General features: G+C 52.2%; 1 protein-coding gene across 5 annotated transcripts in view; it reads right to left on the bottom strand.

The window, feature by feature from the left end:
• Positions 1–8,666: 8,666 nt before the first annotated feature.
• The window catches only part of GTF2IRD1 (GTF2I repeat domain containing 1), a 115,957-nt gene continuing 97,160 nt past the window's right edge, over positions 8,667–27,463 (bottom strand). For 4 of the 5 annotated variants that reach the window (XM_077140978.1, XM_077140982.1, XM_077140981.1 and 1 more), the window contains 5 exons: positions 16,951–17,028; positions 15,367–15,559; positions 12,372–12,409; positions 9,949–10,085; positions 8,668–8,903 (listed from right to left, as the gene is read on the bottom strand). In XM_077140978.1, the coding sequence (XP_076997093.1) occupies positions 8,835–8,903; positions 9,949–10,085; positions 12,372–12,409; positions 15,367–15,559; positions 16,951–17,028 (515 nt within the window). In that variant the 3' untranslated portion in view covers positions 8,668–8,834. Of the gene's footprint in view, positions 8,904–9,948; positions 10,086–12,371; positions 12,410–15,366; positions 15,560–16,950; positions 17,029–27,463 lie in introns of all 5 variants that reach the window. The other variant, XM_077140979.1, reaches the window with a different exon arrangement.

The raw sequence follows: 27,463 nt of genomic DNA, 5'->3' as shown, positions 1-27,463 counted from the left end.
GACTAGCTGCGGGCACCCCCCAGAACCGTGAGTTCCCAAAGCTGCGGTGGCCAGCGCCCCTCCCCCCAGGCCGCTTCCCAGAGGGGAAAGGAAAGGACTTTACCAGCAGCAGGGACTGGGAACAATCAAACGCCAATTGTGAAACTAATTAACAAATTCTGACTACTAAAAATAGGCCCCCAGCTTAGGTGAACCTGATCAAAGCGGAGGTTGCTCATTTTTGCCCCGGCGCCAAGGGGGCAGGACTGACAGAAAAACGGAAAAAAAAAAAAAGAAGGAAACAGAGGTTTTTGTGGCTGTGTATCTACAAAGGCTTGACTGCCTCTGGATACAGTGGCAGGACTTTTCAGGCTGCAACTGCCCCAGGCATAGGCAGAAGTGAGCTCTTTGGGGGGCTTATCTGGAGCTTGTGCCTTCCCCAGGGGAGGGGTGAAGCCCCACCCAGGTGGAATCCCTCCATCAAGGAATTCAGACACCAGGGCTTGGTAATTTGAAGCCATTAAAACCAGCCTACAACCTCTCCTCTGTCTCCACCACGCCCCCAGCAGGGGGAGTCTGCCAAAGTTAAAGGTACCACATCATCTTATGCTGGTGGGACCTGCAGTCAGACAAGCGCCACGTACTGGGCAGGATAAGAAAAACAGAGTCCAGAGACTTCACAGGAAAGTTTTTCCACCTGCTGGGTCTCACCCTCAGGGAAAACCAACGCAGGTGACTCTTTCCTCCTGATAGGAGGCCAGTTTGGTCTGGGAAAATCTGGCTGGGGTCTATAATATCTAAGTAGACCCTCCTAAGTGTGTGGGAGGGAAAGGCACCACACAAGCAGGGCAAGAAAAAAGAAAATAAGAACTGAAAAATTCTCCTCTGTTAAACAAAACTTAAGCTAAAGGTCCAGATAAAACTGAAGGGAATGTCAAAGAACAGATAGACAACAAATTCATCCAGCAAGAAAACCCTAGATAAAAGAAGTGAAAGCAATCTCCAGAATAAACTAATTAAGGTAATTAAATGCCTAGGTGCCAGCAAAAAATAACAAATCACACTAGGAAAATTGAAGATATGGCCCAGTCAAAGGAACAAACCAACAATTCAAATGACATACAGGAGCTGAAACAATTCAGAATGTACGAACAGACATGGAAAACCTCACCAAAAACCAAATCAGTGAAGTGAGGGAGGATATAAAGAAGGCAAGGAAAGAACAAAAAGAAGAAACTGGAAGTCTGAAAAAACAAATCACAGAACTTATGGGAATGAAAGACACAGTAGAAGAGATGAAAAAAACAATGGAAACCTACAATGGTAGATTTCGAGAGACAGAACATAGGATTTCTGAACTGGAGGACGGAACATCTGAAATCCGACAAGAAACAGAAACCATAGGGAAAAAAATGGAAAAATATGAGCAGGGACTCAGGGAATTGAAAGACAATATGAAGCGCACGAATATACGTGTTGTGGGTGTCCCAGAAGGAGAAGAGAAGGGAAAAGGAGGAGAAAAACTAATGGAGGAAATTATCACTGAAAATTTCCCAACTCTTATGAAAGACTTAAAATTACAGATCCAAGAAGTGCAGTGTACCCCAAAGAGAATAGATCCAAATAGACATACTCCAAGACATTTACTAATCAGAATGTCAGAGGTCAAAGAGAAAGAGAGGATCTTGAAAGCAGCAAGAGAAAAGCAATCCATCACATACAAGGGAAGCCCAATAAGACTATGCGCAGATCTCTCAGCAGAAACCATGGAGGCGAGAAGACAGTGGGATAATACATTTAAATTATTAAAAGAGAAAAACTGCCAACCAAGAATTCTATATCCAGCAAAATTGTCCTTCAAAAATGGGGGAGAAATTAAAACCTTTTCAGACAAAAAATCGCTGAGAGAATTTGTGACCAAGAGACCAGCTCTGCAAGAAATACTAAAGGGAACACTAGAGACAGATACGAAGACAGAAGAGAGAGGTGTGGAGAAGAGTGTAGAAAGGAAGACTATGAGTAAAGGTAAAAAGAAGGAAAATTAGATATGACGTATAAAATCCAGGAGGCAAAATAGTAGAAGAAAGTACTACCCATGCAGTAATAACACTGAATGTTAATGGACTAAACTCTCCAATCAAAAGACATAGTCTGGCAGAATGGATTAAAAAACAGGACCCATCTATATGCTGTCTCTCCTCAAAGGACACGAGGCCAAGGACAAAAATGGACATTTACACACCAATGTTTATAGCAGCATTATTAACAATTACCAAGAGATGGAAACAGCCAAAATGTCCATCAACAGACAGTTGGCTAAACAAACTGTGACATTTACATAAGATGGAATATTATGCAGCTATAAGACAGAATAAAGTTATGAAGTATGTAACAACATGAATGGACCTTAAGGACATTATGTTGAGTGTGATTAGCCAGAAACAAAAGGACAAATACTGTATGGTCTCACTGATATGAGCTGACATTAGTGAATAAACTTGGAATATTTCCTTGGTAACAGAGACCATCAGGAGATAGAAAGAGGGTAAGATATTGGGTAATTGGAGCTGAAGGGATACAGATTGTGCAACAGGACTGAATATAAAAACTCAGAAATGGACAGCACAATATTACCTAACCGTAATACAATTATGTTAAAACACTGAATGAAGCTGCATATGAGAATGATAGAGGGAGGAGGGCTGGGGCATAAATGAAATCACAAAGAAAGATACGATAAAGATTGAGATAGTGTAATCTAGGAATGCCTAGAGTGTGTAATGATAGTGACTAAATGTAGAAATTTAAAAAATGTTTTTGCATGAGGAAGAACAAAAGAATGTCATTACTACAGTGTGCTGAAAATAGATGGTACTTAATATTTAAAAATTTCAACTGATGTGTGAGACTAAAGCAAAAAAGTTTATTTGGTACAAATCTATACTTCGACTAGTGCATTTCCTAATATAACTTATGTAGATTGTTGATTGAACACCTTAAGTACATGGAACTTTGTATAGGATGTGAGATTTTGTTGGTTTGTCCAGGTGATGCCCTGATGAATCCCAGAGTGATTTGATCAGTGAGTGGAAAGTATTTGCAAAGTCCCCTTCAGGGAATGGTGAGAACGGGGGAAAACTCAACTTTCCCAAGTTGAATTCTTGATATTCCCACAAGCAGTGTGGGCAACCAAAGCTATAGGCTGAGCCCCCAGTCTTGGGTTTTGTTCGTATGAAACTTAACCCCACAGGGGATAGGTCAAGCCTACTTAAAATTAAGCCTAAAAGTCAGCCCCAAGAGAGCCTCTTTTGTTGCTCAGATGTGGCCTCTCTCTCCAGCCAACACAGCAAGCAGACTCACCACCCTCCCCCTGTCTACGTGGACATGACTACCAGGGGTGTGGAGCTTCCTGGCAGCGTGGGACAGAAATCCCAGAATGAGCTGAGATTCAGGATCAAGGGATTGAGAAAAACTCTAGAATGAGCTGAGATCCAGCATCAAGGGATTGAGAAAACCTTCTCTACCAAAAGGGGGAAGAGTGAAATGAGACAAAGTGTCAATGGCTGAGAGATTCCAAACAGAGTCGAGAGGTTATCCTGGAGGTTATTCTTATGCATTAAGTAGATATCACCTTGTTATCCAAGATGTAATGGAGAGGCTGGAGGGAACCGCCTGAAAATGTAGAGCTGTGTTCCAGTAGCCATGTTTCTTGATGATGATTGTATAATGATATAGCTTTCACAATGTGACTGTGTGATTGTGAAAACCTTGTGTCTGATACTCCTTTTATCTACCTTTTCAACAGATTAGAGGAACATATGGAATAAAAATAAATAATAGGGGGAAAATGTTAAAATAGATTTAGTTTGAAATGCTAGTGATCAATGAAAGGGATCAGTAAGGGGTATGGCCTGTAAAACTTTTTTTTTTCTGTTTGTTATATTTTTCTGTTGTCTTTTTATTTCTTTTTCTGAATTGACGCTAATGTTCTGGGAAATGATCATGATGATGAGTATGCAACTATGTGATGATATTGTGAATTGCTGAGTGTATGAGTTGGGAATGTTTGTTTCTTGTAATTTTTTTTAATTAATAAAAAATTAAAAAAAAAAGAAAAAATGTTACTGGTAGGAAAAAAAAGAATGGAATGATTATACGGTAAGAACGTTTGTGTTTGTATGGTGTTATATTTAATACATACATACATACATACATAAAATAATTGAAATCACGACTCACACAGAAACTGGTTCCCCAGTGTTCATAGCAGGATTATTCACAATAGTCGAAAGGGTGGAACCCATCCCAGTGTCCATCAACAGATGAACGGATGAACAAAATGTGGTCTCTCTTTGCAGTGGAATATTATTCAGCTGATAAAAAGGAATGAAGTTCTGTATGGTATGTATAATCTTTTTTTTCTCTGTTATCATTTTATTTCTTTTTCTAAATCGATGCAAATGTTCTAAGAAATGATGAATATGCAACTATGTGATGATATTAAGAATTACTGATTGTATATGTAGAATGGAATGTTATCTTAATGTTTTGTTTGTTAATTTTTTTTAATTAATAAAAAAGTTAAAAAAAAAAAAAGAAATGAAGTTCTGATATGTATTACAACATGGACAAACCTTGGCAATATCATGCTGAGTGCAATAAGCCAGACACAGAAGGACTATATTGCAACATTCCCCTTATATGAAAATATCTAAGAAAAAGTTAAATTTATGGAGACAGAAAGTAGATTACAGGTTACCAGAGGTGAGGTGGGCTGGGGTGGGGAATGGAGAGTCATTGCTTAACAGGTACAGAGTTTCTGTTTGGGGTGATGAAAAAGTTTTGGTAACGGACTGAGGTGATGGGAGCACAGCACTGTGAGTGTAATTAATACATTGAATTGTACACTTAATGGCTAAAACAAATGGGAAATTTTGTGATATATATATATATGTATTTTTACTATACTAAAACTTAAAAAGAAGGTGTCTACCATCCTTCTGCATCTTTTCTCCTCTTCTCTGCCTGGGCCAATGGGAATGGGAGACCCTGCACCTGGGGGTTGTTGGATCACCGCCAACGAAGCTTTGCTTCCTTTAAAAAAGATTTCAGGGGTGCAAGGGTAGTTCAGTGGTAGAATTCTCTCCTGCCATGCGGAGATCCAGGTACGATTCCTAGCTCATGCACTTCCCAAACAAACACATGAAAAACCAAATAAAAATTCAGCAAATGATGCTGCAATAAGGGAATACTCACATGGAAAAAGAATGAACTGTGACCCCCCCACCATACAAAAAAAAAAAGCTATGAAAAAAAACACGTGTTGCAGAGTGGTCTCGCCAGGCCCCTATTGGGAGACCCTTAGCTCACCCTCCTCAGCCTTAAGGGGAGCCCCTGGGTGCTGAGAGAGCCGGCTGCAGGGGAGCAGGTGCTGGGGAGAGCTCGCCAGCCCCTCCCTCACCTCCTGCCTCCGCCCCAGCTTCGCCCCAGCCCTGATGATTGCTTTATTACTGTTTTCAGTCAGATATAATTCCAGCATTTTCTATAATCTTGATCTTTTCATTGATACCAGATTTTTATACAAAGATTTGTATATAAAATGATTATGCTCCCACCAGAATACATTCCCCGGCAATTAGAGCGTTTAAGATGCAGGCCCTAACACTAAAGCCGCATCCCTCATTTATTACTTCTGAAAGTGTTTTTGTGATTTTTTTTTTTTTTGGACGTGTTTACAAATCCAGTAACAATTCTCATTTAGAGTTGCAAAACACGAAGCCATTTTGAAGCCAGACAGATGGCAGCCAAATGAAGTTTAATTAAAGAATGAGTGCTCTGAATCAAATCACTTTACAAAGTACAGTACACGGAGATGCCGGAGACGGTGCTGCCGCCGCAGCATCTGGGCTCTTCTGCCGGGAGCCCGGCCCGCTTCCCGGGACCCAGTGAAGCGCCGCCGCGGGCTCAGGGCGGGTGGGCACGGTTCGGGCAACGAGGGCGCGGCCAGCGGGCCCCCCACCCCCCACCCCCCGCCCATCCCCCTGCCCCGACACGCCTCGCCAGGCCCGGGGCTCCCGGGCCAGGAGGGGCGGCCAACACGAGGCCGCTTCTCGGTGCAAAGGCTCTGACTTGGAGGGGCCCCTCCTGGGCTTGCAGGGCACGAGGCGCGGCGCGCGGCCCCGAGGGTCTGCGCCCCGAACCCGCTTCCCGCGCGCATCTGCGCCTTCCCAGCCGCGCGGAGGGGGTTCCGGGCCCGGGAGGCCTGGCGGGGGCGTGCGACGGCGCCGGCCGGCCCGTCCAGTCCCGCGGACCTCTGGCCCCCACGCGCCCCGGCCCCACCCCGGGACCCGCGGGTCGCCGCCGCTTCCGGCTCCGCCTGCAACCAGCAGAGGGAGGGCGGCGCGGCCGCGTCTAGACCGGCCCAAAGCCTCCGCAGACCGAGCGGCGCCGGCGGGCAGGCCCGGGCGGCGGGGGTTGCCAGCTGGGCCGATCCTCCAGGCCGGCCGTGGGCGGCCGATGCCAGGCTCGGGGCGCTCCCTCCAGCCGAGCTGCCGTGGAGGCGTGGGAAAGGAGAGGGGCGCCGGGGGCGGGTCGTGAGGCCGGAGAGGGCGCCGGGCCAAAGATGGGGGGAAGGAAAACCGGGGGAGGTTTTTTGGCTGGTTTGTTTGTTTCGCATGGGCAGGCACCCGCAAGAGAAGAACTCAGGTCTCCAGCATGGCAGGTGAGAACTCTGCCTGCTGAGCCGCCGTGGCCCGCCTCCAGGGGAGGTTGTTAATGCAGGACCAGATCTCTGGCGGAGGGAGGGAGACTGGAGATAAATTGGCAGCTGCAAGGCTGCCTTGAAGTGGGTCGGGGGCGTTAGGGGGTAGAGAAGGGGTGGTCAGAATGTAGGAAGTGGACCTCTCCCTAGCCTGGAAAGAGGAGGGCCTATCCCAGGCAGGAGTCTGGGGATGAGGGGAGATTCTGGGTGGCTCCTGGGAACACAGGGAGGTTGGGGTGAGAGGAGAACCACTGGGTGGAGGGTGGTGCCAGCAGCAGAACAGTTTGGGTGGCCCTGGGGTGTTTGTGGTCTTCGGTGTTCCAAGAGGAAGCACAGTCCCAAGGGCTGGCACAGCCTCCACCACCCTCCCCCTCCCTGCTCTGGACACGGGGCTGACCCAGAGGGTGGGCACAAGCTCCTGGATTGTTTGGGACCTATACTCAGCTGACCCAGGACCTTTCAGAAGATCCCCTAGGCCTTGTTCTAGATCTCAGCCAGATCAGTATAATGACCCTGACCTGCACTACCCCAGCACCCCCAAATGACTGATCCCGAAGTCCTGTTGGCTGAGTTTCTTTTACTCCCATGTCACCCTCTCTCCACCCAGCCAAGACCAACACTGTCTCCAGCAAGAACTGCAGGGGCCTCTCACGTGGCCTTCCAGTCTCCTCCTCCCTCTCCCTAGACAGGTGACCCTTCCCAAATGCAGATCTGAGCGTGGCTGTCCCCTTGGGACACTCTGCTGTCGTTCTCATTTCCCCTCCTGAAACTGCCTTTGCCCAGCCTCTGAGGCCTTCCGGTGAATGGATGCAGCCCTATCCCAGGGCTCACAGCTGGGCAAGCCTAACCCAGGCTGAATTTCTGTCCTGGCTCGCCCTTCAGCTGGGCACAGGTGGGTACAGCCTGCACTGTCCCTGGAGGCCCTACCAAGGGCCCCGTGCCCTGGGTCTCACCCCCAGCCAGTCTCATCACATCCTGTTCTCCAGAGACTCCTTCTCCTTTCTGGAAGGCACCACGTGCTCAATCTTGCTCTCCTGCCTTAGAACTCTCTCCTTCCAGAGCACCTCCTACCCCACCTGATCCCCCTTGTCTGGCCACCCCCAAACTTGCTTCAAGGAGTGTCCCCTGGTTTCTGCACTAGGTGGGGTCACGCCCTTGGTGCTCCCTCAGCCCTCTGCCTTCCCCGAGGACAGGCAGCCAGCAGGCCTGTGTCCACTCCTGGAGGGGACCCCGTAAACATGTTAAGTGAACAAGCAGCTGCCATGTACCCAGCCCTGGGAGACTGCCACGGCCCTTTTGACATGTCCTTCTGCCTCCAGTCCGGTCTTTACCTTCAGCTCCCCAGCTGCCACCACAGTGGTCTCTCAGAGGCACAGCCGAGCCCCCATCCCCACCCGCAGCTGTCCCATGGCCTTCAGCCCTCCAAAACCACCCCCATCCCTCCAGGACCAACCCAAGGCGCCTTCTCCAGGATGTCTTCCTCCAGGTTCGATGCGTCCACGGGGCTGGGCTCCCCACTTGTCTGACAAGTGGCCATTCTACACTTCTGATTTCACCAGAGTTACTGGGGCTGAGTGTCCTCTACTTTGCCCTGTGCTCCCTGAAGCCCCTTCCCTTCTCCAGCTGCCCTGGTCCAGCCCCACGGGCTCCATATAACTGGTCTACCACGGGAGGACCGGGGCCCGGGGCCCTGCCTGCCAGCCACCCATCCCAAGGTCACGTGGTCTCAGCAGCAAAGAAACAAATGGGGTCTGTCCCCCCCCCCAAACCAGGGCCCGGCCAGCAGTCAGGGACACCACCTGCATTTCAGCCAGAGAGCAGGGCCTGTGCCAGCCCACCCGAGCTGGGTCCCCTCTGCCCTCCCCTCCCAGCGATGCACCCCCAAAATCTGACTCACCATAGGGAAGAGCAAAGATGGCACTTTTTTTTGATTTTTTTTTTTTTTTACTTATTTAAAAAGGCCTTGGTGGCTGGAATATAGTGTAAAAATCATTGGAAAAACTAAAAGGCATGATACATATCCGAATATACATTTTGTACATAAATTACATTTCCTTTAGTCTTTCTGAGTGAGGTTCTGATTCGGCGCGGAGAGCTAGTAGTTGAGGGGTCCCGGAAGCTGCACGTTCAGACCGGCGTAGTCCACCATGTACATTGGCCATTGCTGGAGAGAGGGGGACAAAAGGTGCCCGGTGAGGACCCCAGGGAGTGTGGCCAGGACACAGGACACCCAACCCTGCTTGCTGAAGGGCAGCCTCTGAGGCCTGGGCAGGAGGGTACACTGTCCAAGGTCAGAGGGGGCACCAGTGGGCAGGCCGCCTGGCTGCAGCCTTCTGACCCGTCCCTACCGGTGTCCTCGGGACACGCGTGGCTCAGACACGAGGGCCAGAGGGAGTGGAGGATCAACTCAGCCCCTCTGGGCCCCACGTTGCAAAGCAGCAGCAGGGGCTCTCTGGGGGTGGTGGGGAGGGGGGAGGAGCTAGTGACCCCCTGTGGACACTTCCACACCTACAGAGTGGGGGTGTGGGGCCTGGGTTCTCAGTGCTCAAGGAAGAAATGGTTAAGGAACAAAGCAATCACAAAATCATATATATATTTTTTGCAATCACTAAATCATTTTCAAATGTGTTTTAAATAGCCTCCCCATTTGGATCCAGGATTTCCAAGTTGATGTTTCGAAAAGAGAAAGAGCTGTCAGGTGTGTGGCCCTGGCCACCCCAGCGAGATTTACCTTTTAGGTGGGAGGGAACCCAACCCAGCAAGGTGACAGAGCATACAGAGCTTTGGGGGGGGCTCTCCCTTAACTGAGACCAACAGTGAGGCCACAGGAGAGTCGGCCATCCCTACTGACCCTTGTTTTGCTTGTCTATAAATTGCAAATAACACTCACAGCTCAGAGGACACGATGTGAGCAAAGTGGGGAGCCTGGCCTCTGAACCTTGGGGACCCAGGAGCTGCTTCTGTGTCTTGCTCGGACGTGGACACCTGCCCACCCCCTCCTGGGCCGCAGCCTGCCCACCTGCCCACCTGCAGTGAGCACCTGATGAGGATGGCGGTCTCTAGGGTGGGATGAGCAGATATGTCTACAGCCCCAAAGCTGCGGAGCCCCACACAGAGCCCAGCACCTCCCTGCACCCCAAACCCACATCCTGGAGTAGAGGACCCCTGTCCAGTGCAGACTGGTCAGGTCTAGGTCTGTGACACTTTACCACGAGGGAAATCTGGTTGGCCGATGCCACGGACTCGGGGTTAGAGGACGAGGAAGAGGAAGATGAGGAAGAAGAAGAGACTGAATTTCCTTCTGAGACCCGCTTTCTCTTGCGCTTGGGAACGCTGCTGTCTTTGGCTGGTGGAAGAGAAGGAAAAGGTCACCGAAACCGGATGCCTGGAACATTCTGGCTTGGTCCCCCAAATTCTCCAGTGAAGGCCTTTGGCGTTGGGTTTAAAGTCCCCTTCTCTGCATTCTTCAGACCCACCACCTCCAGACCCACCACCCATCACAGGCTGAGCCCACCTTTCTAGCCTCATTCCTTTGGGCTCCCTTTCCTGAGCGCTCTGCTCCATCCAGGCCCCACTCTGCCCATTGCTTCTGCTCACCCACTTGCCTTAGCTGACATTATTCCCCTACCCGCTTAGCATACCTCCCGCAGGCTCAGGCCAGCCCCCACATCCTCCTTACATCCTTCCTGCCCACCCAGCCTGCAGGACCCTGTCTTCCCCACACCTTCCTGATCCCCTCCTCGGGCCCCAGCCTCCCCTTCCAGCCTTACGGGACTTGGTGAAGGGCACTGCCTCTGTGGTGGGCAGACTTGGGACTTCGGGAACATTATTTAAACGGCTTTAAGCCTTCACAGCCTCAGGAGTCAGACGTGAATGACACCTTGCAGGGTTGCTGGGACGACCCCAGGGGGTAATGTGCAAAGCCCAGAGCTCAGAGCCTGGTGCTCGGGACATACTCAGAAACTGAGAACTGGTATCAATCATTGTGGGTGCTACCGTAAGTGCTGATGTGTGACAACCTGACCTGATGAGACCGTGAGACAGAGTTCACGGGGCATGCCAGATGAACTGACAGTGTCACAATGGAAAGAAACTCTGGGGTTGAGCCAGAGGTCTTAAGTTCAAATTCCACTGCCGCCACTGACACGCCAGAGGGTCCCGGGCAGATTGATTAAGCTCTCTGAGCCAAATGGGGAAAATGACCACACGCAGTTGTATGTGGGGACGAGCCCGGTCCCAAGCCTAGCTTGGAGAAGGACTCAGCAGGTGTCTTGTTGCTGCTGTGGATGAGTGAGGCTGAAAAAGACCTGCAAGCATGGGCGCCACAGCCAGTGGTGGGGTGGACCAGTGGACAGGTGACCACATGGTCCCCCGACATGGCTCACGGAGGGGTCTTTAGGACAAAGAGTGTGGGCAGCCAGGGCCCAAGAGGGCAACGCATGCTCATGTGAAGTTAAACCAGAGCCCGGGGGTCCACAAGAAGGGAGGACCCTGGCATTAGGGGGACCCCAGGCTATGAGCCAGAGAGGAGGATGTTGGTGAGAGAAGCCATGTGAAAAAGAAGTCAGGGACTGTGGCCACCATAGGACCCTAAAGATGGCCACGGTGGAGCAAGTAGAGGATATAAGTGACATCATGTATCCTCTGATCATTTATCCCAAACTCCCCTCCTTGGGGCCCCCCAGGCCTTCTGTGTCTCTGCTTTTGACCTGACAGCAGCTCCTGAGCCTTGTACCTGGATGCTACTGCCACGCTGGGCCCACAGGAGGCCCCTGCCATACTGGTTCTTGGTGGAAGGAGGGAGCTTCCAGTTCGGTGTGAACCAAACCCTGGACCTGTCTGGAGTCAGGGCCTCAGGCCAGAGTCGGGGGACTTCACTGAATCCCATCACTGCCCCCACTGGGCAGCCAGGCGGGGGCCTGTGGTCCATGTGGCCTACGCTTCAGATGGATGAGCCTAAGACCAGGCTCTAGGCTGCCACTGACTCAGTATGTGACCTTGTAAAGGCCCCTCCCGTCTCTGGGCTTTGGTTTCTCAGCTGGAAAATGAGTGGGAGGACTAGGCCCATGTTTCTGAATCACCGGTGCACCTTAGGATACCCGAAGGGCCATTCTCCTGGTCCTACATCTTCTCACTCAGAACATCGGGCCCAAAGGTTCTCAAAGACCAGGGTCTGATGCAGGCATGGGTCCTGCAGATGCAACCAGACCTAAGGAGGCCCAGGGGGCCTCGGGCAGCACCCACCTGCCCCACTTCATCGGGCTCATGTCACTCATCTCCTACCCAGAAGGCTTTCACTATCCTGCCTGACGTCCCCTCTCCTGGCTCCCAGGCTGTCCCCCATCCTCTCCAGCTGACCCACTCTCTCATCTATGCTGTGGGTGTGGCCTTCCCCCTGGAAGAGCACCTACAGTCTTCTGGGGGCTCCTAGGGATGCTGCTGCTGCTGCTGCTGGAGAGCTCCAGCTCCCTGGGGAGGCATGGGCGGAGAGGGACTAGACTTCTCTCCAGGTAGCCAGCCACCTGCGCGGACCTCTGGACCTGGACCCAATCCATTCTAGCCTGTAAAGCTGCAGACTCTGGTTTGCAAAGACCCGCTAAGTGGAAAGGTGGCCTCTGGGCCTCCAACTCACCTGGCACCTTGGCGTCATTGCAGATTTCTGCAAAAGGTCTGAAAAAAGAAAGAGGTGAGGCAGCAGTTAGAAAACGAGATTTTCCTCTCATCCTTCCCACCTGCTCCCTGAATCTGGGGCAACGTCTCTTGTAAGATGAGATGCCACTAGTGCTGCGGGCGTGAGCCGGTTAGGGTCCGAATGAGGAGCAGGTGGACGGCCGCCAGCCTGGAGCTGTGAGTGCCAAGCTGTGCAATTCGTCCCTCTGGGCCTCGCCTCCTCGTCTGTACAGTGAGGATGTCACCTCGCTAAATGATTAGAAACGTGTGCACAGGTTCACGTGAAAGGACATTCAATTATAGCATTATTTAAAAATATCCTTTAAATTTATATTTTTATTTTATTATTATACCTGCAGCATTATTTACACTAACAACAACAAAAAAAACAAGAAGCACCTGGATCTCCATCAGTGGGGTCCACTTATTCTGCAAATGACCAGTCACTGAAGAGAGTGATGGACAAGGGTAATTGTTCATGTCCGTACAAGGTCAAGTGAAAGATGGCCAGATTTTTATCTACTGTCTTGCTACAGCAAATGCTGTATGATCCTAGTTTCATTTATCAAAAAAGAATATATAATTGGCATTAAATGAAAAGTGGAAATAAGAAAGGAAAGTTCTAGTATGTCTTCAGTGGTCTGTCTGGGAGGTACGGCTATGGGGCAGTGGGCATTTCCCAGGAGTTACTTCTGGGGGGTAGAATGGACGCGAGAGGTTAGGAAAACGTCTGCTTTTTGTTTTAGACTCTTCTGAATAGCCTGCCTTCTTTTTGGGTGCCACATATAAATATTAATTTAATTTTAAAACATCTAGTGTGAAATTGAAAAAAAATATGCATAGGGAAAAAACATATGAAAGAAATGCACCAGAATATTAAACGTGGTTGCCTCTAAGTAGGGGATTATAGATCATCTTTTTCTTTTCTTCTCTCTTTGTGCATTTCCCCAGTTTGCAGCATATTTATATATTATATATCTATCTATCTTTTATATTTAATACATACATATATATCTTTTAAAGACTGAAAGGATATATGGTAAAATATGGACAAGCGCTTATCTCTGGGTGATGGGAGTGTTGAATTATTATTTTCTAAAAATGGCTGATCTTCATTACTTGTGAATTCGCCTACTTGCTAAAGTTTATTTGTAAATCCTAAAGTCAGTATCTGCGACAGTGCTTTTGAGGTCATTTGCAGACATGTACAGGGCAGTGACAATGTTGGGTCCAGCGATACACCCATTCCCAGCTGAGGCTGAACATGGGACACTTGGCCTTCTTGTTTCGGCCTTCATACTGTAAACTGGTGGCCTTTTTGTGGTGCATTGACTGCCATGTTTTTTGCATTTGGGGGCTTTTTCAAAAAGCAGCCCCCAAGTGTAGTGCTGAAGTGCTATCTAGTGTTCCTAAGCTTGAGAAGGCTGTGAGGTGCTTTACGGAGAAAATGGGTATGTTAGATAAGCTTCGTTCAGGCACAAGTTATCATGCTGTTGGCCGTGAGTTCAACATGAATGAATCCACAACATATATTAAATAAGGTGTCTTTAAATAGAAATACCAAGTGAGATTATGTATTTCTCGGTTGACAAAAATGTGACCAGAGGCTTACAGGAACCTAACCCTGTATTTTCCCTTAAATGGGGAGCATTCGCTAATGTGTGTTTGCAGTGGCTTACAGAACATAACTACCACTGATAATGAGAACTGACTACACATTAAAATGAGGGCAAATTACTCCTCCCTACATTGGACATGACTCCCAGGGGTGTAAACCTCTCTGGCAACGTGGGACGTGACTCCTCATGATGAGCTGGGACCCAGCATCGTGGGCTTGGGAAAGCCTTCTTAACCAAAAGGGGGAAGAGAGAAATGAGGCAAGATAAAGTGTCAATGGATGAGAGATTTCAAATAGAGTTGAGAGGTTATTCTGGAGGTTATTATGCATTACAGAGATCTCACCTTTTTAGTTTATGGTGTACTGGAGTGGGTGGAGCTGTGTTCCAGGAGCCTTGGTTCTTAAAGACGATTGTATAACTATATAGCTTTTACAATGTGATCGTGTGATTGTGAAAACCTTGTATCTGATGCTCCTTTTATCCAGGATATGGAAAGATGAGTAAAAAAATAAGGACAATAATAAATAAATAATGGGGGGGGAGATAAGGGGTTAAAAAAAAGGGTAGATTGAAATACTAGTGGCCAATGAGAGGGAGGGGTAAAGGATATGGAATGTATGGGTTTTTGCTTTTTTCCTTTTATTTCTTTTTCTGGAGTGATGCAAACGTTCTAAAAAGGATCGTTCTGATGAATACACAACTATGCGATGATATTGTGAGCCCCTGATTGTATACTTTGGATGGACTGTATGTGAGTGAAGACATCTCAATAAAAATAGTAAAAATAAGTAATAAAATGAGGGTGAATTAATGTTACAATCAGAAAAAGCCATATTAAATTAGATATGTAACAAAAAGGGAATGCCCATGACCACTGCAGCTGTGCGTTTCAGGAGAAAGTGGCCTGGGCTTGGAGTCAGCACACCTGGGGCTGGCTCTCACCTGGGGCTGGCTCACACCTGGGTCTGGCTCTCACCTGGGTCTGGCTCACCCCTGGGTCTGGCTCTCACCTGGGGCTGGCTCACACCTGGGGCTGGCTCTCACCTGGGTCTGGCTCTCACCTGGGTCTGGCTCACGCCTGAGTCTGGCTCACACCTGAGTCTGGCTCACACCTGGGGCTGGCTCTCACCTGGGGCTGGCTCACACCTGGGGCTGGCTCTCACCTGGCCCACGGGGACTAGCTGACATAATCTACTTCCTCGTTCCAGGTACTGGTTTCCTCTCTCTCTTGCCGACTCCTGCTTTGGGGATTTCGCTGTGGGACCCAAGGTGCGCCCTTTCCCACGGCCCTTGTCCCCTCCCCTCCGTCCGCCCTGTGCAGGCGCCGGGACCACTCACTGCAGCTGGTTGAGGACGACCATGCGGACGTGCTCCCGGGCCTTCAGGATCTTCTCCAGCCGGTGGACGTCATACGTGTTGGGGTTCCGGAAAGGGATGTCGTCGGGCAGCCCCGTGACCTCGACAGCATCTGGGCTGTCCCGGATTAGTTTGTAAGGGACCAGCACAGGCCGGTTCAGGCCCAGAGCCTCACCTGGGGGGACACGGGGACGGAGGTCAGAGGGGTCAGAGAGAGGGGCAGATGTCCCAGTTGAAGGTGAAACACTGCAGAAAGGGCTGGAATCTGGCAAGTCCCAGTGCAGCCATGACATCCCAGAGAGAGCTTTAACATCAGCACACACACCCTTTTTGTCTATCCAGTTAGCAAAACTGAAAGTGTAATTCCCAACTCTGACAATACAGGCACGTTCACACATGCATGACACAATGATTTGGAAAGCGTGCACACCTAGAAGTGACAAATGAGGGCTTGGATGCATGCTTAAAATCCACTGTTGTTAGCTTAAAAAAAATTTAAGTCCTTCTTTAGATGGATGAAATTATATGATGCTTTGATCTGTTTTAAAACACTAAGAAAAAATATGCACGTGAAAATAGAAGAAATAAGATTGGCAAAATGTTGGTAATTATAGAAGCTGGGTTTGGGTTACATGGTGTCATGCTATACACTTTTGTTTGAAAATTAATTCCAAAATAAAAAGTAAAACATGATAACAGCAACCCACCAGTAGCTTCCCCTTAGTCTTAAAATGAAACCCCAAGTCCTTGCCATGGCCTGTCCCCCAGCCCCACTAGCCTCTACTCCTGCTTCTCTGCCTTCCTGCTGGTCCCCAGCCACCAGCTTGTTCCCACCCAGGTTTCTGTGCTCACTGGTCCCCCCACCTGGAAAGCTTTCCCCCTAATGTTTGTCTGCTCTTGACATTCAAGTCTCAGCTGAAATATCCATCCCTTTCTTCTAAGAAGGCCTCGCCTCCCCACCTGGGGCGCCCATCACCCTGCTGCATTTTCCTTTATTACTCTCTGGATATATTCTTGTTTATTTGCTATTGTCTGTCTCCTCTGCTACACTGCAAAATGGAGAGAGTACCAAACTCATTACAAATAAAATGTGATGTACATGGGCGCCCAGTGTACAGCCTGGCACTTGATAATCCGGGAAGCACTTAGTAAATCGTAACCACGTTATCATTTGTTCCATCTTGGCTCCTGCCCCAGCAGCCTGGATGCCTGAAGCCCAGCATGGAGCATCTCACAGGGCCCCTCTAGTTCATGTCCCTCTCCCTCTCTAGTTCCGAGACCCTGACAGAGGACAGGCTGCCTGAAAGATACTTGGCCAGCGTCCCTGGCCTCCACCAAGGCCCAGTTCTGCAGGAGCAAAAGGGCTGACCACTGTTGCAGCCTTTTGCTCACCACAGCCAAGATTTCCCCTTTCTCAGATGTGGGCAGGGGGCGAATGAGGCAGCAGTCCCCATCAGCCGTAGGCAGCACAGTTCCGCTCCTGGGCAGCAGGTGGGCCAGCTGGGGCAATGGAGGCCAGACCACCAGGGACGGCTGGCCCCACAGCTGCCACCCCAGGACACTGACCGTATTTCTCATTGAAGAGCTCCTTCACTTGCTCCCGAAGGATCACCTTCTCCCCCAGCCTGTTGGCGTCATCTTCATCTGCAAGAGGAAGACAAGGGGCTGTGAGTCAGCTCAGCCGCGGCCGGCATCTGCTCCTTCCTCCACGGGGCGACTGCGACCCCCATGGCTGGAGCAGCCGCACAGGCCCCGGCCCCTACTAGCCACCCGATTCTGGCCTCAGTTGTTCGCTCGGACATCTACTCATCTAGCCCACATTTTCTGAACAGCTCCCCCAGGCCCAGTCCTGTGGGGCACGGAGCCTCCTGAGAAGGCGGCAGTGTGTCACCCCCCCTGCCCCCAGGAACTCACAGCCCGGAGCGGGTGGCACACGGTAACGGTGCCCACTGAGAATGCAGCAGGGGACACACATGGAGACGTGCGGTGTGAGCCGGGAAACCCAACTTCATCTGGACAAGTCTGGGGAGGCCCAGGGGGGCAGAAAGGTTTCTCTCCAAGGCAGGGGGAGTCTGTGCAGAATGGAGTGGGGGTGGGAAAACGCAGCCAGGTGGAAGGGCCGGCCCGTGCCAGGGCCCTGACACCAGGGCAGTACCGGGGAGGTGCCAGCCATGGCTGTTAGGGTGCACCCAGCACCCCTGGAGCGAGGCCTGTGGGCAGCAAGACATGGCCCGCGGCTGAGCATTCTCCTTGCTGGGTGTCCAGGGCAGCCCTCCCCAGTCCACCTGTGCCTGGGCCTGGGGGGCTCCCTCAACCCTCTTCCTTAGCCCAGGGGAACCGCTGGGGCCAGGCTGGCCCCCGAAACAGTGCCTCCTGGGGCATAACCAGGCAGTGGCCTGGGCCCTGGGCTGGCAGGGCTGGTGGGGGCGGGTACAAGGAAGCACTGCTGATATCATTCAACAGCAGTCCTTCCTGACTGGGTGCAGCTTGGCCCCACCGGCTGGGCCTCTGGGATGGGGTGGGGGGTGGAGCTAGAAGTGGACTGGGAGCCTGGGCCTCGGAGATGGGGGGCAGGATACAGAAAGGGTCTTTGGAGAAAAACAACTGCCATCCTCATCCTGGAAAATCTCAGCAGGTATGGGTGTAGGAGACCAACCTGTGGAATGGACTCTGCCGAGGAAACCTACCGACCCAGAGGGCACAGGAAACCCGTGGCTGGGCAGCCAGCCATTCCCAAGCCCACAGCACCAGGCAGCAGCCCCAGGTCCCCTGGGGGGGGGGGGGTGACGCCTGGGGACTAGCCCCTCAGGGCACAGAGCTTCCCGTGCTGCCCCAAGCCAGGGGCACCTGCCCGGCCTGACTCTCTGATGTCCATGTGCTCCTTCATCGCCCCGGGCCCTCCACTCGCCTGCTGTCCCTTGTCTGCCCCCATTCATGCCTGCACCCCTGACCCAAGAATCTGGACCTGCCCCCCCCAAAGATTCTAAGTTCCTGCTTATCCCCAACCAAGGTCCAGCGGCTCACCAGTGCCCCGGGCACACCACACATGCCGCACGCCAGGCCATGTCCCCCTCCCTGCCCCACATCACGGCTCCACGCCCAGCCCTTCCAGATGGTCATCAGCACTCCAGACGTGAGACTCGACCTGCCCTTCTCCAGCTCCCGAGCAAGGAACTCCGACCAAGTTCCGGGTCCGAGGAGGACGGCAGCCACTTCCCATTTACTCCCTGACCACCAGGGTCCCTGGAGGCCAGGACTCTCAGCAGGGACGGCGCAGGACAGGGAAAGGACAGTGTGGATTAAACGCCGGCAGCTTTCCCAACACAAACATGGGTACCTCTCACCCCAGCCAAGGACAAGGGGCTCTGAGAGGTTAAGGCGCTCTCCCAGGAGCCCCGGGGTGTCCTGAAGTCACAATTGCCCGGTCTGTGAAAAGGCGTGGCCCTCTAAACTCCTTGCTCTAACAGTCCACAGTTCCACATCTCTGACTTCCCTCGTCCCCTCACCGTGCCCAGGACAGTCAAAGCCGGTGCCCAGCAAAGCCGCTGGACAGCAAAGAAGTGGACAGGCGTCTCAAGGACGCAGCTCCCAAACTGCAGTCACCGTGGCGTGGCCATCTGTGAGCACCTGGGCGTGCCTGCCACGTGCACCCAGCTCACAAGTGCACCCCTGGCCCCGTGGCCAGCACCTGCTGCCTGGAGGCCGTGTGGGGGGAGAGGGACGAAGGGCAGGGCTGCCAGAAAGGCACGGGACTCGGGCGTCAGAAACCTGGCCTGGCTCCATCACATACACGGCTGTGGCCGTCACCGTGGGAGCTACTGTCCCTTTGGGTGCTGTGCCGAGCCCCAGGGTGGTTAGGCCAGGTACAGACAGCGTGCAGCAGAGCACACGGCCGGGGGCTCCCAGGTGGAGGGCGGGAGGCTGCGGCAATACCCGGAGGGACCCTGCCCCAGGAGGGGGTGAGGGATGCATCCGGAGGCCCCACCTACCCCTGGGGGCCCATCTCCCTGCACTCCCAAGCCCCAGCCTCCTGCGGACTGGCAGCACACCCAGGTGGGCGGGAAACTTTCCCTTCCTTCCAAGAGGATGGGAGAGACCCCCAAATTGGGGTGCAGCTGCCGGGCAGACTGAACATCACGGTGCCGCCAGCAGGAAATGCAGAGGGGCCCCGGACAGAAAGCTGGGAGCGGTGGGGCCCAGGCTGCCACAAGGGCCCCCAGGAGAAAGTCCCGAGCCCCCGGGAGTGGTGGGGGGAGGTGCCTTTGTCGGTAAAACCAAGACCAGCAACAGCTGCTGCTGCTCCCCAATCGCCGCTCCGCGCAGACGCACACGCGCCCCCCCGGGTGCTTCGAGCTCAGCCCCGGGCCCCGGAGAGGCCACTGCGCTTCTTGGCAGCTTCTCCCCAACCACTTTGTCTTAACTGAATTGCAATGAAGTTTATTTCTTTATAGCCTTTTCTTAAAGGATGCGTTTTTGGATGAAATGGGTTCTAAATCCAACAGGAACCTGCATTCTTGGGCCAGGTGGGCTCTGGGTGGGAGGGGGAAGAGCCCCCGTCTGTCTGGGTGTCCAGAGGGCACTGGAGGCAGCTCTCAGGCTGCGTGTATAAGGAGAGTCCCACTTTCTGGGAGGGAGGCCAACCCCCAGGTAAAGGGGCCCCACCTGTGTCCTGTGTCCTAGGGCTTGTGTCTGTGCTCCAGCCATACTGGGCCTGCCCCGTGCAGGGGCACAGCCGCAGGAAGGGGTGGGTGCTACTCTCACTGAGCACTCAGTGGGGCCTGCAGGCGCATGGTGGGGCCATCTGTCCTGCCGTGGCCCCTGGCCCTGCCCGCATGCCCCGTTAGCCTGGCGCAGAGGCCTGTGCTCCCTGCTACCCCGGATGGCCGAGCCAAGTGGGCGACCTGGGCAGATCACAAGCTCTCCTTCCTGGACAAGGCCGGACTCCTGCCGCCGCCGCCAAACCCTCGTCACCCGGGCAGTGGTGGCCAGGCCTGCCTGCCAGCAAGGAGAGCTCTCAGCAAGCCCGGGCCTCCCAGCCTGGTCTGCACGGGCAAAACAGGGATCAGGAAACCACTTCAGAGAGCTGCTGAGATGAAGCGAGATGGGGGCAGGGGAGTGGCCACCATCACGGGGGTCCTCGGAGGGGGGAGCCATAAACTACCCACCCCAGTCTCCCCAAGACCGAAGCACAACCCCAGGGTCCTGAGTCCCACTATCTGGGCTCAAATCCTGGCTCTGTCATGAGCTTGTGCCTTGGGTGAAACCCTTAACCACTGAGACCTCGATGTCCTTCTTCATAAAAGGGCGACAACGACAGTAAATACGACCGAGAGCTGCCATGCGGATAAGTGTGGACAAACACATGAAGGACTCAGGTCAGGGCCTGGCTGGGTGTAAGGGATGGTCATTACTGTTATGGACCCGTGTTTCTGAGTGACGCTGCTTGCAAAGGACACTGATGGCTGCGAATATTGCAGGATGTTCTCCTTTTGGAAATTCATAGTTAGGGCTCAATGGGTGTCCCCAACGTACCTGTATGCAGTGGGGAAGGAAAGGGGCTCCTAGGGCCAGGGTACAGCAAGGCAAGGCGATCTTGATCTTAATCCCAGATTTACATAAGTGACTTTTCCCCCAGATAACTGAAGTCCCTATTTTGAATGCAACGTTTTTCTAGAATGCATCTGGTATCCCTTTTCTATCAAGCACAATACACGGAAGACAGCTGGGCCTTTTTTCTTGATGGCACAGGGTGGACCCCCAATGCTGTCCAGAAAGCACAGCAGGGATCTGCTACCGCGGGGCCCTGGGCTGGGACCCCCTCCCTGGCCTGCCCCCATCCTGCTGGCATTTCTCCAGCCTCTTCCTGCTGACCCCCCTTCTTTATTCTCCTCTCTCACAATTCCAGGGACTGTCTGCATCAATAGCTCTAATCTTGTCACTTAGCCTGTTAACCCGGGGGTTATGTGAATCTTGCCTGGAAGCCCAGCAAGTACATTAAGTCACAGCCATGCCATGTATGAAATTTTAAACCGACTGGCATGGGGTGGTATCCCGGGGGACCCCATCTCTCCCCTGGAGCAATGTACAGGAATCCAGGGCCGGTTTTGGCCTCTGGAGGTCTTTTCTCTGCCTAGCCTTACAACCCGACTAATGACTTCGTTTGATGATTATGATCCTAAATGGCACACCGAGGCTGCCATCAGCAATGCAAGGGCTGTGAGAGAGGAGGGTCCACGCTCCTTATTTTAGGGGTGAGTCACTACTCCCCCCTTCTCCTCTCGTGGCATTTCTGGGAGATCCAGGTATAAAGCAGACCCGGGGGTGCCTGGCCCTCAAGAGATCAAAGTGTGAATATCCGTCGGGGTGTCCCCACCTTGGTGGGAAAGGGGGTCTTCTGCGGGGTGCAGGGACCATTCTCAAGAGAGGGCCAGTGGCGGATGCCCTCCTCGGCAAGCCTGCACACCACCGCCCTTCCTGGCACACGGGTCTCGGCCAGGACGGGAAGGTACTTAACCCTTCGTGTGCAGGTGCGGCAGGAATTTGACAGAGCAGGCAGGCCCTCCCAGCCCGGGCTCCGGAAGCCTGCGCTTTTCTGCCAGGGTCCGGGGGAGGTCCCCCCGGGCCTGATCTGCTTTACAAAGGGGACCCTCCGGGAGTGGGACTGAGCTCACTGAACTACAACCGGGGTCTCCAAGAGCCAGACCGTCTGTGGCTGGTCCCTTTGGGCGCCTTTTGAACGTCTCCAGTCCCGGACCCACCCAACACCCAAATCCAAAGTTGCCACGGGGGAGGGAAGAAGAGGCTGCTGGGGGTGGGGCGACCTACACTCCTTCCACCTGATGGTGCTGTGGGCCAGGGCTACGTACCACAAATGGCAGTGTGCGCTTTTCCCAGGGACATTACCCACCCAGGGGTTGGGGTGCCAATGGAAAGGGACACCAGTGAGCTTATTTCAGCCCCGGCACCCCAACTTTGCGGGGCCAGGCCCAGGACGATCACATCTCAGTCTGGTTCCGAGGAGGCAGGAGAGGGTGAAGCATCAGCGGGGACCGGGTCAGCCAGGTCTCCTGCTCGGGGAAGACCAGGGGTGAGGCTAGGTGGGCAGACCTGGCTTCCCCTGCCATGCTCGAGGCCATCCTGGGGTAATGTCCATGACAGCCAGCCACCCCGGGGTGAAGACAAGTGAGGACACACACATAAAGGACTCAGGTCAGGGCCTGGCATGGCTGGAGGGCTGGTGGGACACCTTGGACATGACGCCTGGGTTCTCATTCTGCTCTGCATCTGCCTGGTGAGCTCAGGCCACCCCCCTTCCTGGGAGGCAGCAAAGAAGAGAGGTGCAGCCGCCAGTTCTGATTCTGGAGCCTCAGTTTCCTACCCTGTAAGAAGGCACAGCACGTCTACCCTGTAAGAAGGCTCAGCACGTCTACACTGTGAGGAGGCACAGCACATCTACACTGTAAGAAGACACAGCACGTCTACACTGTAAGAAGGCTCAGCACGTCTACACTGTAAGAAGGCTCAGCACGTCTACACTGTGAGAAGGCACAGCACGTCTACACTGTAAGAAGGCACAGCACGTCTACACTGTAAGAAGGCTCAGCATGTCTACCCTGTAAGAAGGCTCAGCACGTCTACACTGTGAGAAGGCACAGCACGTCTACACTGCCCGGCCGTAGCAAGGATCTGGGCGATGAATGTGAGGCCCTGGACAAGGCACTGCACAGGCAGCGGTGCCCGGTAAAGGGTGGGTGCTGTCACCCCGGGCCTTGCTGTCCTCTGTACCATCAGAGCACCCAGGGCTGCTCTGGCTCAATGGGCCTGATGGGGCAGGTGGGGCTGGGCCATCTCTGCTACCCACAGGACATTGAGGCCCTGGGCAAGCCCAGTGCCTGGGGGGACTGGCATTGCCGCCCTCACTTTTACTTGGCATCATAAAGTCTACAGAGAGGCTGAGTGCGGCAGGCGTTCAGATGCACATACACTGGGCATTCAGGTATGCCCACACTGGGTAGGCAGGTCCACGGCAATCCCATTGGAGGGGATGCCCAATCCACTGGAGAGATGAAGAAAATAGGGCACAAAGCAGTTGGTGATATGTCCAAGGTCACACAGCTGGAGAGTGGAAAACCGAAAGCCTGAACTGCTCATTTGGTCAACACTCACTGAATGCCAACCATATGGCAGGCTTTGCTACATTGGGAGCTGGGGATTCAAGGAGGAACATCGAATTCAAAGTCCAGTTGGGAGACCGATCAGCAAACACGCCTTTACCCTCTAGTAGGAAAAGGGCACCAATCAAGAGATGCCAGGGTGGGTGGTTATGGGGGGATAAGTGGAGCCAGTACCTGAGCAGTGGGGGTAGACAGCACTGCCCTGTCCCACTACCTTGACCCAAGAGCTAGAATGTGTGTGTTGCGTGTGTGTATGCATGCACACGGAAGGCTGGTGTCTTGGTGCGAGTCTGGGCAAGTAGCAGACAACTAAAATATATAAGCCGTGCATCCCTGAATGCCACTGTGTATCTATGACAAATGAATGTATGAACTGTTGTGTGGGGTTATGTGCAAATGTGAGTGAGTGGATGAGAGTAATGCTTTCTACGTAAATATGCATGGATTAAGTGGGAAAACAAGCAAAAGTTCAGTTGAGCACTAGGAAAGCTTTCTCTTATACCCAAGAGAAACTTTCATACCTGAGCAGCAGGAAATATGCTCAAGAGTGGTATTAGCAAAACCATGGAAGCAAGCCTGGTGACAGGAGAATGGATAAATCAACTGTGGAATAGTCACCCAACAGAATCACCTAAGAGCAGTGAAAACAAATGAGCTATAACTACACCATTTCAACATTATGTTACAAAACGTTAAATGAAAAAACCAAGCCCCAGATGATTTCTGGATATAACACAATGCTCTATAAAAATGAGACAATTTTTGTTTAGGCCAACACCATATGTGATAAGCTCAAGTAAAAAAATCAATCTGCAGTTTATGTATCTCACAGGAGAAAACAGCTAGAAGGGGAGTTCTGGGGAATATGAACTGTATATCAGAATGTATATCAGATGATATGAGGTTATTATTAATTTGAGAAGTGTGATGAAAATATTGCAGATCTGTAAAAGATACGCTCTCAGAAGATATCTTAGAAGATAATACTGTAGATCTGTAAAGGATGTGTTCTTCGAAAGCACTGCTTGTAGAAGATGCATGTTGAAATATTTAGTGGCGAGTCAAAATGTCTGCAAATTACTTCAAATGGATGGAGGGAGGAGGAGGGAGGATGGAGGGAGAGGGAAAGGAAGAGGACAAAATGTTAAGAATTATTAAATTTAGGGAAAGCATATTCAGGCAGTCACATTATTTTCATTTCTTCTGGATCACTGAAAATTTTCAAAATAAAGGTGGGGGGAAAACCCCCAGAGAAGACCAGTATGAACTTCAGGGTGTCCTGGGAGGGAGGGGGCACGTGAGGATGGGCTCAAGTTGGGGGGACGTTACTGGAACTGCTCCAATGCTTAGATGGGTGCTGGGTTCGTGGGCTTTCTATAAGAAATACTGTAGTGCTTCACACAAACAGGAGGGGATGCAAATGCAAGAATTGAAATACCTGAATACTAAATGCAATGTGGTCTCCTAGATTCGATCCTGCCACACACAAAGGGCACGTGTGGACATGTGTTATGTAGAACACAGACATCTGACCCGGGTGAAGGGGTACTTGGGAATTCTCTGTACTATCTTTGCAACTTTCTGGGAGTTGAAAATTATCCCCCTCCCCCCAAAAAAAAGGTAAAACACACAAGCAAGCAGTCACGTGCACACACGGCTCAAGGGCGAGGGCGGGTCACAAGCCGGCAGTCACAGCCGGTTGGGCTCAGGGTCCTGCGGTCTACTGGAGAGAGAGGGAAGCGAAGGGAACATAAAGGAAGGGAAGGCGGCAAATCCTCTCCCTCCCCGACAGCTGTGTCGAGCCGGGGCTTTGCACCCCCATCAATCCACCGACTCAGGCTGACAGGTGGGCCACGACCTGCCAGGCAGGTGCTCCGGGCCTGCCCCGGAGCCCTTCTGTCTGACCGCGAGGTGACTGGCTGCCCACAAGGGGCTGGAAAACAATGGCTGACTGTTTTCCTCAGGCTGGCAGGAAGCTCTCCCCCACTGGGGCTTCCAGGCCCTCTCACTGCTCTCTTTTTTTTTTTTTTTTTTTTTTTTTTTTAAAGGAAAGACAGAGAGAAGGAAGGAAGGATAGAAGGAAGGAAGAGAGGAAGAAAGGGAAACATCTTTTAAACATTTTCTTGTTTTATTGTATTTTGTTTCTCCGTTTTCGTTACATGGGCTGGGGCCGGGAATCGAACCGAGGTCCTCCGGCATAGCAGGCAAGCACTTTGCCCGCTGAGCCACCGCGGCCCGCCCTCTCACTGCTCTCTTAACTGTCAAAGACACTGACTGCAAAGCTCAGCTGCAGATCTCATGTCTGCTTCTAATGTGCCCACCCGAGACCGTGCCTGGCACACGACACGAGGACGCCCTTTACCCATGACAAGCCTGATCTCCAGGGGCTATGATCCCCATTTCACAGATGAGGGAACTGGGGCTCAGAGAAGTCAAAGCGACTGTGTAAGACGACACGGTCTGCAACTGATAGTGCTGAGACTCAGACCGAGGTCTTTCTGACACCTGCTTTCTGCGAAGGAAAAGGACTACTTGCTCTCTTGCCAGCCCTATAACTCTGACCTGCACGCCAGGCTGGGCCCAGCAACAGCCGGGCTTTCTGTGCGGGCCCTTCCTGGACCAGCCACACCCACAGCCCTTCCCAAGGAAAACCACTTCCTTTCCTCTCCCCTCCCCTCCCTTCCCGGTGGCCACAGCTGCACAGCTGACCGGACGGGCGGGGGTGGCACTGACCCAAGGCTGGCTAAGGTCTAGGCTGAACTCTGGCCATGACCGCCTGGCACAGAATGCCGTGCCCAGTCCAACGAGCAGGCAACTCTCTTGGAAAACAGATTCGGGCAGTTTCGGCACAGGCTAGGGCAGAGAGGATGCATGCGCTGCCGTATCGCTTGGAGGATGTGAGCTTCCAAATCTCCACGCAATGACAGAAACAGCAGCCAATGGGACCTCTAACCGCAGAAGGATGGACACCCCCGGTGGGCTGAGACTTTTGTCTGCTTTCACTTGTAGTGATTACAGCCCAGGCACCTGGAAAAATGCCCAACATATGGACTGCTCCATAAATAATTGCTAATCAGAGAAACAGCTCTTGAGGGCCCAACAGTGTTCTTTGCTCCTTACACAGGTTCATTCTCTCAATGTTTCCTACAACCCTATGAGGCTGGTCCCGCGATTATCTCCACCTACAGAGAGGAAACTGAAGCACAGAGAGGTGAGCAGCCTACCCCAGACTTCTAACCGCCCTGCAAAACCGCCTCTCTCTATCCTGGCTGGGCGGATAGCAGGAGGATATCCCAAGCAGAGGTGGCTGCTCATTTTTGACCCTGTCTTCACACATGGCAGAAGGAAAAGTGTATCCCTCCTACCCCTATTGGGGCTGGAATTCCCGAGGGCTCCGTCCCCCTCCCTCTCTCTGTACCTGCAACAGGACCCACCGCCAGCCTTCATTTCCAATGGCCTCCCGGGGCACCTCTGACTCTGCATGTCTCCTGGCCTCCCCAGAGCTCTCTCAAACCGGTCCCTCGTCCCTGAGGTTTTTGGGGGTCACTGGCACTGCTCTCCCAGGAGAGAGACCTTGGTCACCTCTGAAGCTGCAGTTGGCTGAGTCACGGCCCCCCCCAAAGTGCCCACGTCCTAACCCCCGGGCCCCTGTGAATATATTATCTTCTACAGCAAAAAGGGGTTTTACTGATGGCAATAAGGTTAGGCTCCCAGGACGGGGAGATTATTCTGGATTTCCTAAGAGGACCCCAAAGTATTCAATCACAAGGATACTCGTAAGAGGGAGGCAAGAACATCGAACGTGGAAGGAGATGGAACAATGCAACCAGAGGTTGGAGAGACGCACTTTGAAGATGGAGGAAGGGGGCATGAGCTAAAAAGAAAAAAGAAAAAAAAAAAGCAGG

Source organism: Tamandua tetradactyla, chromosome 23 (genome assembly GCF_023851605.1).
Source record: "Tamandua tetradactyla isolate mTamTet1 chromosome 23, mTamTet1.pri, whole genome shotgun sequence".
Lineage (NCBI taxonomy): Eukaryota > Metazoa > Chordata > Mammalia > Pilosa > Myrmecophagidae > Tamandua > Tamandua tetradactyla.
This window is presented reverse-complemented; position numbering and strand designations above follow the sequence as displayed.